Source organism: Hipposideros armiger, unplaced genomic scaffold (genome assembly GCF_001890085.2).
Source record: "Hipposideros armiger isolate ML-2016 unplaced genomic scaffold, ASM189008v1 scaffold_25, whole genome shotgun sequence".
NCBI classification, from domain to species: Eukaryota; Metazoa; Chordata; class Mammalia; order Chiroptera; family Hipposideridae; genus Hipposideros; species Hipposideros armiger.
Genome location: NW_017731375.1, coordinates 2,867,158 through 2,878,935, shown reverse-complemented (window position 1 = coordinate 2,878,935; position 11,778 = coordinate 2,867,158). Strand labels below are relative to the sequence as shown.

Below are 11,778 nucleotides of genomic sequence, written 5' to 3'. Positions count from 1 at the left end.
GGTGGGCTTGATGAAGCACAGGTTGTTGAGTCCTCCCCCCCAGGAACCCCCAGAGTTTCTTATTCCCTGGGCCTGGGGTGGGATGCAAGAGTCTGAATTTCTAGTAAGTTTCCAGGTGATGCTAGTGCTGGTTCTCTTTGAGAACCACGGTCCTAAGACGTCCACTACATGGAATGACTTAACTTCCGTCTTAAGCGGTACATTGTTTTGCATGGAAATTTGTTGTTTTATATTGTAGGCCTGTAAGTCTTAGGAATTACTCATAAATCTGTCCAAAGAAGAGTCTAGTAGGCATCCAGGTATGATCAAGTTTGAAACCCCGAGCCACACTCGGGGTTACCGCTTTCTGGCAGTGAAAACCTGTTAGCTCTAGAAAGTGGTGGGTCCAGCCCAAATCTCAGTGAGTCCCAGCCTGTGTGCTCAGCCTGGCTCCTGCAAACAAGGTGCCTCGTGGGAGGCAGGCAGAGTCGAAGTGCAGGGACCAGAGGCTGCGGACAGCCGGTGACAGCGACTGGGGGGCCAGCCTTTGCGGAGCCTGTGGCATTTGAGGGGGAGCTAGGAGCCTGGGTGCAGAGGAGGAAGGCGCGGCCGCCGGGACAGCCTGTGGAGCAGCCGGGTTTGCTGTGTTCCAGGTGCGAGTGTGCCCCTGGCTACAGCGGGAAGCTGTGCGAGGTGGACAGTGACGACTGCGTGGCCCACAGGTGCCGCCATGGGGCCCAGTGCCTGGACGCGGTCAATGGCTACACGTGCGTCTGCCCCCAGGGCTTCAGGTATGTAGACGGGCCCTCAGGAAGGTGCCATCTGGGCCAGATGCCAGGGGCCAGCGTGCTGGTGACCAGTGGGCCACAGCGCCCCCAGCCCTGCGTCTCCGAGGCACTTTTTCCCCCACACCTTCCTCAGCCCTCCCAAGTCCCCGCGCAGGTGTTGGGAACCCCATGTTGTAGACTGAGAGAAGACCTGCCCAGGTACCTCCACATGGGAGGTGAGGTCCAGCTCCCATCATGTCACACTTGGGCACCGATTCTATGGAATGGGACATGCCACCCCCTCAGGGCACAGCTTGCAGGGTGGGGGAGCCCCAGGGCCACACCGGCAGGAATCGTCTTTCTTGGCTACAGAACGAAAACAATATGGTGCTCAGTGGCAGGACAGTGGAGGTGAACGGAAGGGACTGGGGTTGCTCACTGGACTCAGTGATGCCAAGAGAGCAAGCGGAGATGGGAGGCAGTGGCCAGATGGTCAGCGGAGGCAAAGGCCTGGCTTCCAGCTCTGGTTCCCACACTGACTGGAAGGGAAGGGCACAGGGGTGACTGCACGGGAGGCAGGGACCACACGGAAGCGGGGGTCAGACCAGCGGCAGTTTTGTGTACATCAGTACTCACTGGGTGGCATAAATCCAGCCAGGCAAGCGAGCCGTGGTCATAGGCTGGGAATGAGACCCTGGAGGGAGCCCGAGCTCTCCAGACCGGTGGTTCCAAAGCCTGGCTGAGACCATCCTCATCAGAGGCCTGCGAGCCCCACCCCACAGCTGCTGAGTTAGAATTGGGGGGTGGAGCAGAGGGGCTGGGGTCTGCACTTTTTATAACACTTTTAAACTGGGGTAAAATGTTCACACACTGTACTATCTTGGTCATTTTTAAGTGTACAGTGCAGTGGCATGAAGTACATTTGCGTTGCTGTACACCCTCCAGAGCTTTTTTTTATCTTGCAAAACTGAAAGTCTGTACCCATTAAATTTTGACACCCTATCATTCTACTTTCTGTCCCGACAAACTTGACCTAATATCAGTGAAATCATATCACATCTTGTTGTGACTGGCTTATTCCTCTGAGCGTCATGTCCCCGAGGTTCATCCTGTAGCACGTGACAGAATTCCCTCCCTTTTCAAGGCTGAATAATTCATTTTGTGTACAGACCACATTTTGTGTGTCCATTCATCTGTGCATGGATGAGAATCTGCACTTTTAACGAGTTCATCCTAGGTGATTCTTACGACACAGGGGAACGGAGCTGTAATCCAGCCCGATTATTTCCAAAACGGGGGAGCTGGGGCTTGGAGAAGGAAGAAGACTTGCCCCCACTAGCGGCAGGGCTGGCGCCACGCCCTGAACCTAGTCCTGACTCCCATCTCGCTCCCTCCTCCCTGCGAGGGGCTCTTTGGCGGAAATGACTGGTCTCCTCTCCCCCGTTTCCAGCGGGCTCTTCTGCGAGCACCCCCCGCCCATGGTCCTGCTGCAGACCAGCCCCTGCGACCAGTACGAGTGCCAGAACGGGGCCCAGTGCATCGTGGTGCAGCAGGAGCCTGCCTGCCGCTGCCCGCCGGGCTTCGCCGGCCCTCGGTGTGAGAAGCTCATCACCGTCAACTTTGTGGGCAAGGACTCCTACGTGGAACTGGCCTCCGCCAAGGTCCGGCCCCAGGCCAACATCTCCCTGCAGGTGCGCCCCAGCCCGCCCAGCCCTCGGAAGTAGCCCATGCTCCCTGAGCTCTGATTGTTCCGACAGCAGCGTGGACGCCCCCGATCGGAGCGGTCCTGCCCCTCCCCCACAGCTTCGGGGACCTGGGCTGGCTCTGTCCAGAGGGTTCCATCGACAACTGGCCAGCTCTCACGGCTACCAGCTCCCTCCACTTCCAGCCTCATTCATTCATTGCTCTAGGAAATAGTCATTCAACTATGATATGCTAGACACTGTGCTAGACGGTGAGAATTCAATAGTGGACAAGGCAGGCCAAGCCCATTGCCTGGGCCTTGCTGGGGAGGGGGAACCCCGGAGACCCAGGTGGAGGGTGCAGGCCAATTAGTGGTGTCTGCCATGTGTCCTCCTTTTGGTTATGGCCACACTAGCCCAGCCTTAAGCTTATGGAGAAAATACTCATTCAACAAAGACCCTTTGGGGCTGCAGAAATGCACAAAAAGTTCAAACTGCCTCACCTTGTGGGGCCTACAGCCCAGTGGGCGGGCCTCTGAGGGGAGGCTGGCCCTGGGCGCCAACAAGGAGGAAGCTCTGGCTGCCATCGCCCACTCCTGGGTCCTCATCGTCCTCCTGCCTCCCTCCCTCCGTCCCACCCCCCTGGGTCCCAGCTGGCCAGAGCAGCACCCAGACACCCCCGTCCTATCAGACTACCTGCTCCACTCCCCATTCCTTCAGGCTGCACCTGTGCCGGGTGGTGGCAGACTAGTCAGAGGACCCAGCCCTGCAACCGGGCTCCCGGCAAATCTGCGCCCTCCGGGCGGCAGCTCCTGAAACCAGTGGGTCTCGGCCTCGGCCGTATATTAGAATTACATGGAGACCTTCTCAGATTGTCTTTTCCTGGGCCCCGCCCCCAGAGACTCATGGGTACTTGGTTTGGGGTGAAGCCCAGACACTGGTGTTTTTAACAATTCCCCAGATGACTCTTAGCACAGTGCCCGGTTCATAGGAAACACTGAACTCAATGGTAATTGTCAGCATTTTGTTTATAATTATTATTACACTTTATACAGAGAGGCTGAGGCCCTGAGAGGTGCAGGGACTTGGGTGGGATCACGCTGCGTATCAGTGGGAGAGGCTAGGTTAGAGCTCAGGGCCCCCGACAGGTAGGTATGGAGGTTTAAACGTAACAGGATGGGTGCTCGATAAATGTTTGCAGAGTTGAATGACCCCATCAGCATTTGCTGGAGTATAAGTACAGGCCTTACTCCTGGGAATTCCGTCTAAACGGAGGGGTAAATTGGGACATGGATTCCAGGGGTCGTTCAGAAGATGCCACCTGAAGAGGGCTCTGAGGCGGGGTGGGGAGGTTAGGCCTCAGGGGAGCCCTAACCCACATGCCTCTCTCCAGGTGGCCACAGACAAGGACAACGGCATCCTTCTCTACAAAGGGGACAACGACCCCCTGGCACTGGAGCTGTACCAAGGCCACGTGAGGCTCGTCTACGACAGCCTGAGCTCCCCGCCAACCACGGTGTACAGGTAAGGCCCGCGGTCCCTCCGGTGCACGGGCCCCACGTGTGCCCACCTGCTTCCAGCCCTGCCGGGGTAATCGGTGCCCCGTCTCCCCGGCCCCCCAACAGACACACCGTTCCTTTCTTGGAGTGGCAGGCGGGAGGGAGAAAGGTGGTGCTGGAGGTAAGAGGCAGGAGAGGAAGGCAAACCTGTGGGGCGATGACACCTCGTTACTGTAAGATGAATGGCCAGCTGGCTACTCCTGCAGGAGCCCCAGCTCCAATAGGGACGAGGCTGCTTAATGAGATGCCCTTTTCAAAATGTCACTCTAATCTTTTATTAGTTTAAGAAAGAAAACAGGGAGATTAGCATGCACTTCAAGGGGAAGACGTTCCACAGCTCAGAGGGAGGTAGGACTGTTCAAAAGTGACTTTCAAACTGTTGTGAAGGGCAGTTTTTCGGAAACTTCACTCCTTCCGGCAGCAGCCCTGAGTTCTGCAGTATCAGTATCGGCATGTCAGCTGTGCTATTACTTTAACACGCTGCCTCACATCAGCTGTGAATCTGCTCCCGTCTTAAATTAGCTTTATCTTAAGTAATGTCATCTGTGAAATCAAGGATGTGCTACTTTAGAGATGGTACACTTTTGGTCTACTTTTCAGTAAAAGTAATCCTAAACTACTAAAGTAAAAAGTTATTGTCGTTATACATATTTTTGTAATAGTTACAAAAATGACTGCTAGTAGATATATCTATCTGTCTGTGTTACACCTGAAATCAAGTTAAACGGCTGGTGAGGAGAGCAGGTGAGACCCACATCCAGAGGCCGGCCTTCCCCTCTGGAAGCAAGAGTACATTTGATAAAGATTGGGTCAAGAGCAGCCATTTTCAGACTATTTTCCCCCAGTCACTACATCCTTTCTTCAATCGGAACTTTTATATTTTATATTGAGCTCAAGGACATGTACAGAGAAGCAAAGCCGTGCTGGAGGGAGCTGAGCTGCCCCGCCTCACACCTCTCATGGTGGCCCCCAGTACACCTCCCGCAAACCCTGGTGACAGCCATTAGTGAAACCAGTGGCTCTCGAAGCGCGGTCCCAGTGCAGTGGCACCTAGGAGCTTGGTAGAAATGCACCTGAGAGCCCACCCCATGCGCGCTGGGGTCGGCGGGCCTCTGTGTGTTAAGGAGCCTCAGGGTGGCTGACGCATGAACTGGGAAGTGCTGGCTCACGTGCCGTCCTTCCCGGGGAAGGAGCCGTTTGCAGTGGGTCTTGAAGAAAGGGAAGAATTAGTGTGTGCAGGGAGAGCAGGGGGGCCCACAGGCTGGGAGGGCAGCAGTGACGAGCCAAAGGCAGCGAACGGAAGGACCGTTCGGAGGGTGGGTGCGGAGAAGACCAGCCAGGTAGGACAGTCAGGGACAGTGGACGTCAGAGGAGCTCATGCTGTGGCCTCAGAGCTCCCTGCAGGCAGGGCTTCCTAATGTGTGTTCCTGGGCCAGGTGGAGGGGACAGAGAACCCAGGGCAGGCCTGTGGTGTCAGACACATCGAGTTTGAACAAGTTATTCAACCTCCTGCCTCAGTTTAGCCCCCTGTGCACGGTGGGTAATATCAGATATACCTGTGGGGTGTGGTTGACAGTTGTGGTTTGAGAAAGCGCTTGGCCAATTCAGCCTCCACGTGGGCATGTCAAGGACGGGAGGTGGCAGCTAGGCTTCAGGGCCACCGGGCTCTGTCCAGAGCTTGGGGACCTCCCCCAGCAGAGCCCCGCCCTCCCCACACCGACGTTAGTTCTGGGTGGGGTGGTAAAGGGGTGATGCTGCCTGGAGGACATTGGAACACTCTGCTGTCGCCTAAATCAGGGCCAGGGGAATGAAACGGGAACTGGGAAGATTGCCATGTCCTCCAGCCCTCATCAGGGAGTCAGGTGAGGGTTAGCGGGGGGGGGCTTGGAGAGACCCCAGGCCCTTCCTCCCATCTGTGCGAGGAACCCAGGGAAGGGTGCCCATGCCTACAGCCTCATACCAAGCCCTTCAGCACACCATCCTCAAGTGCCCAAGTCTCCACAAATCCCGTATTAAAAATGGTTGTGCCTCAGACACTTTTCCCTGAGGCAGGCCTGGCTCTGGACCAGTAGCACCCTGTTCACCGTCTCAGCAACCATCTCGCAGGTGTGGGGGCCGCAGAGTTAGTGGCGAGGTGTGGGGGCCACAGAATTAAACAAAACAGTCCAGGGAACCAGACGGGCATGTGAACAGGCAGCCATCCCACAGGCAGAATAAGACAGGTGTCACCGCGACGCCAGCGCATGCTGTGGGGACATTGAAGAAGGGGCAGACATTCCTGCTGAGTATATCAGAGAGGGCTCCCTGGAAGAGGAGGCAATGTTTGAGCTGAAGTTTGACCTATGGCTGACAAGCCCCATCTGTTTGCAGAGAAGAAACTGGGCTTCCTGTAGGGCTGGGAGGGGTTGGGGTTCGTGGAGGGCACAGGCCAGGCTGACCAGCCGCTGACAGGGCCAGGAGGCCATCCCAGTGTCAGCCTTTGTGGAGGCCTCTGGCCTCCTCAGCCACAGAACCAGGACCAGGGCACTAAACTAAAGCTGGCCTAATCAGGGGAGTTGGCAGCCTGCAGACTTCTGGCCACTGAGGCCCCGCTGACCAGCCCCCAGAGAGAGGCCAAGCAGCCGGCCCAGAGCAGCCAGATTTCATGGCTTCCCTCATACGGGGGCCTGACAGTGTTCATTGGCCCAGCAGCACTCACAGATGGTGAGGAGGGCACCTCGGGCTCTGTTCCAGGCTCCAGGGCAAATACACCAAGAAGCCCACTCCCTGCCCCAGTGTGGGGACAGGCTGCACTAACCCCAGGTCCCCAGACTTGTCAGATGCGTTAGGCATGATTTCCTACACGCGAGGCTGCGAAGCTAAGGTGACAGACGGAAGGAAAGCGGGCTAGGGTCCAGCAGGGAGTGGTGGGGACCGTCCTAAGGGACAGCTGATCTCAGCTCTAGCATATGCTGCCATGTGGGAATGTGGGTTCTCAAGACACACTAGAAATTCAGAGTTTCTCTGTGCAAACCTCCGTGTTTAAATGTCGGCCACTTTCAAACACCACGAGAGCCTTTTCTGGCTTGCAGTGCATTCTCCCTGAGTCTGAATTACCACAGTCCCATCCTTTGCCAAGGTCTTTGTCTCCTTTGATCCTCACCACAGGCCCAGGCAAGTGTCTTCACTCCTATTTTAGGCTCGAGAACCCTGATGCTCAGTCAGATGAGGTCCTTGGCCCAAAGGCACACAAGCCAGTGAGTAGGCAGAGCTAGGATTCAAACCCAGGTCAGGCTCCCACCCAGAGCTTCTCTGCCACGTGCTGGGGCACAAAGGGGGAGGCCGAGAGAGCGGGCCACGAGTAGGGGTTTCTGTAATGCCAGCTGAGGTGTCAGGCCGCCGCTTTGAAAAAAAAAAAAAAAAAAAACAACTTGGCTGTTCCTCGTTCCCAATTCCCCAACACCGTTCTCCTTCCCCAATTCCCCAATCAAAAAAAAAAAAAAAAAAAAAGCCCAGGAACGCTTTGTTCCTGTGATGCTCTGTCGCCACCTTGTGGTCACAGCTCAGCATCCAGGTGAGCGCTCAGCACCTAGAATGACTTAGTGGTCCCTCAGTCGTGTAGGGTCCTGTGGCTTGGGAGCTTGGATTTGAGTCCTGCCTCCACCACTTTGGACTGGTCACTTTAAGACTTTGGGCTGGTCGCCTTAAGTCTCTGAGCCTTAAACCTACTATTTCTAAAACGGAGAAGTTGTACTCCCATGCGGGGGTTGTTAGGGTTAAATGAGAAAGTCGGGCAAGTGCTCACCACACGCCCACCGTTGTTATCACAAGAGAACTGGATGGGCCGCTCTGACCAATGCCTGTCCTCCTGCCAGTCCCAGACGCGCCACCCAGCCTGGCTCTGGCACGGATGTTCTCCATCTCCCACTCAGTGCTGGCTCCGCCGGCCCAGTGGTAAGGAGGAAGCAGCTCAGAGCCCCCTGTCGCCCCTGAAATCCCTGAATATCTCCCCAGGAGAATCATTATGGGGCTTGGAACCACAGCAGGATCATTTTAGAGTTAGCAGGTTGTTTTCGTTGGGTGGTTTGTTTGGTTTTTTCCTTTTTTTTTTTTTTCCTCTTCTTTTGTAGCAGTAGAGCCGTGTTCCCTGTTGATATTTTGCTCCAAAGGCCAAGGTTAAAAAAAAAAAATAGAAATGGAGCCATCCTGATTGGCAAGACAGTGGTAAGAAATCAGAGCCTTCAGGGCTGCCCACCCCAACTCTCTCGGGACCCACCGGCTTGAGGCCTGATTTCTAGGAGACCCTGGTTAAGATGCCCCAGGAAGACGGCAACCTGTTAGCCCAGGAGCACTCACTGGCACAACAAGGTTATGGAAGGTTTGGATTCGGTTATGGGAGTGAAGGTCAGTTACCCTGACTTTGAACCTCAGTTTCACCACTTCCTAGCAGTGTGACCTTGGTCAAGTTACTTAGGTTCCCTCCCTGTAAAAGGGGCTCACAGGGAGTGCCCTTCCCTAAGATGGTTATGAGCCAGCGGAGGCAGACAGAAAACAAAGCCCGGGCAGCTGTAAGGGGGAGAGTCAGTAGAAGGGCTTCTCTAGGGTCCCCTAACTTCCTCCCCGACCCTGGCCCTCCTGCCACACCCAGCTCCTCCAAGCCCCGGGTCAGGGTCAAGGTCATCATTTCTACCTTTTACGGAGCACATGCTGGGTATGAGGGGCCCCGCACTGGCCATTAAAACCCAGTGAGGTCAATGCCATCACCACCCTCATTGTATAGAAGCATCAGCTGGGGCTTCCACAAGCAATGTGACTTTGCCCAGATCCCTCAGCTGGAGGACCCAGGGTGATACTAGGGCTCCCCAACCCTGAGCGTGGACTGGCTGAAGCATATGCCTGGAGGAAGAGACCTGCCTAGGACTCTCCCTTGTAGACATGAGGGGAGCCCTCCATGGAGTCAGAGGCCACCGGGTCCTCTCTGCTCCTGCGGCTCCTGCCAAACCACTGTGTCCAGGCCAGGCGCCCTCCAGGCGGCACACCTGGGCCTGAGCCAGCTGGGGGAGCACAGGGAGGAAGACGGGAATGGGCTTGGAGCCAGCGGCCAGGAAGGGGTCCCCGGCATGTGTCCGCTGTGGGGGTGTATCTGTAATGGGAGCGCAGCTGCCCCACACTCCCTGAATACTGATGGCGGAGGAAATGCCAAAACACGCGCCCAGAGCTGCGGCCTCTCCACAGCCTCCTCTCTGACAGGTGGCCGCACCCAGCATCTAGTTACACACCTGGGGGCTGGGGAGCTCATTTGCATTCAGGACGGCATATTTTTGCATGTGTATTTAGAAAACGTGAGGGCTCAAGGTCAGAGGCTTGTGGTCTCAGCACACCAGCCCTCCCTCGCCGCCCACCATCACCAGCTGGTCTACAGGATCACAGGCCTCTGCCTTGTCCTTGACTCACTACTTAGAGTAGCTGCAGCTACTGAAATAGACACAGCTCTGCCTTCGTGTGGTTTCTTGGCTCCCCGTCACAAAGCTAGATCCCCCAATGGGCTCTTAGCCACCACCCCACACCGCAGCTACCCTATCTCTTGACCAGACCTTACGTTGATAAGTTGGGCGTTCGATTTAGAAGACTAAGGAAATACGAGTTTTGTGAGTGATGGTACCCTGTCTGTCCGGTTTGTCACTGATTCCTAGCACCTAGGACAATGTGATTCACAGCAGACCCTTCCTGGGGGGTTAAGGGGGGTACATCTGAGAAGAGAGGGTTCTTGATGGATTTGGGAGGGTCCTGGGCATGTCCCAACTGCCGTCACTTCCTCCCAGAGATCGGCAGTAGAGCAGGGATCACGATTGGCAGACAGTGGTAGGTTCTCATTGTTGTTAATATTCCAAATACCACTAATAATAATTGCTCCCATTTTCCCTGTAACTTACTCTATAAAGTGCTTTTATGAACCTCCTCTGACCATCACAGTAATGCTTTAGGTGGTTCTCTCCTTTTTACAGATGAGCTGAGAGCAGAGGGCTTCTATTTCTGGGATTGGCCGTGGTCCCACCCAGAGTAAGCAGCTGGAATGGGCTCTGCTTTCTCCACTACACCTCGACTTTTGTGGATGATATACCTTAAAGCAATGCTAGCTTTAAATCCCTACTGATACTTAGGGAGGAAATGGAGCAATGGAAGCAAAATATGTTAACTCAATAATGGCCCCGGTGGTGTGCAGTAGGGCAAAAATTGTGTCTAAGGATAGAATTGGCTCAACTCTGTGAAATGCTAGAAAACAGTGCACAAATGAAAACCAAATGCAATACCCTAGACCAGAAGGGGGGAAAATGTTATAAAAGACATTATTGGGCCCACTGGAAAATTAGAATATAGGTTGATTAGATACAAGTATGGTGTCAATGTTAAATTTACCGAAGTTGAGAGCTGCTGTGCCTACGTAGGAGAACCCCTGTCTTAGGGAATGCACACTGCGGCATCTAGGGATAAAGGGCCACCATGTTATGTACCTTACCTTTAAATGGTTCAGAAAGCTGTGCATGTGTGTGTAGATACGTATGTATATATACATGCGTGTGTGGAGATAGATAGCTCATGGATAGTCAATGATGAAGCAAATGGGGCTGATAGACTCTGTAGCTCTAACAGGTGTTCTCTGTACTGTTTATATCTTTGCCACTTGTGTAAGTTTGAAGTTATTTGCAAATAAAACAAAATGCAAGTACCATGAGTCAAGCTGACAGCCCAGAGCCCAGCCGTGGAAAGCACAAAGCAAACCCTCTTCTTTCGCACCCAGCGTGGAGACCGTGAATGATGGGCAGTTTCACAGCGTGGAGCTGGTGATGCTAAACCAGACCCTGAACCTCGTGGTGGATAAAGGAGCCCCCAAGAGCCTGGGAAAACTCCAGAAGCAGCCGGCAGTGGGCCTCAACAGCCCCCTCTACCTTGGAGGTAAAGCCCCCTCCCCTGACACCACAACTGCCCTCTACTCTTGGGCACCTGCGCCTGTACCCCCTGGCTGGGGCTCCACTGTTCTCATCCAGGCACCATTAGCAAAGCCAATCAGGGAAGGCTTTCTGGAGGCAGTGTCTGCCAAGCGGATCCCTAAAGGCTGAACAGTGAGCCAGGGCATGGGGAGAAGAGAGTTCTCCTTCTGAGAACTATCAGTCATTCAGGGAGGAGATGGAGGCGGGGCCCGGGCCCTTCTATCTGAGGGCTCGGATCACAGTCCTTGTGCTCTGCCACCTGCTCAGATACTGTGAGGCTCAGCTGAGGCACTTAGAAGACTCCAAGATTAAGGTCTTAATTGGCCAGAGAGAGAAGTAGCCACCAGTCTGGTAGAGCCTGGCCTGAAACACAGCCCTGGGCTGGTAATTCTCAAGGGGTTATGTGACCCAGAGCTGCTAGTTCTACACGGAGAGTCCCAAGACGCACCCCCCAAGATGCCCCCTCCGGAGCGCAGGAAGGGCCCAGAACCTGCCCTTGGCCCAGAGGGACACAGCTTCTCTCCCAGGGAAGATCCCCAAAGTTCCACTGACAGAGGCTGTGTCCCCCCACTGCCGGGGTCCTGCCTCGGCATTCCGGAGAACAGTACCTGAAGTGGGGGGGTGAGGTTTAAGGAAATAAAGAGACAAAGAAACAAAGAGGGTCCGGGAGGACTGGAAGCATTCTTCGCAACCAGCCACGAGTTTATTTTTCCTCCCCATTATATACATCCAGGATACGTGCAAAGCAGAAGGGACAAATATGCATTACCTCATTCAAAAGTACATCATTATCTATCTACTAGAAACTTCAAGGTCAGAGGGG

General features: G+C 54.7%; 1 protein-coding gene across 1 annotated transcript in view; it reads left to right on the top strand.

Annotated features, from left to right (window-relative positions):
* SLIT3 (slit guidance ligand 3) overlaps positions 1-11,778 on the top strand; it is a 590,035-nt gene that overhangs the window by 559,251 nt on the left and 19,006 nt on the right. Inside the window, exons 31-34 of the mRNA XM_019635932.1 lie at positions 633-770; positions 2,197-2,437; positions 3,822-3,952; positions 10,766-10,920. Coding sequence (XP_019491477.1) covers positions 633-770; positions 2,197-2,437; positions 3,822-3,952; positions 10,766-10,920 — 665 coding nt within the window. The remainder of the gene's footprint in view (positions 1-632; positions 771-2,196; positions 2,438-3,821; positions 3,953-10,765; positions 10,921-11,778) is intronic.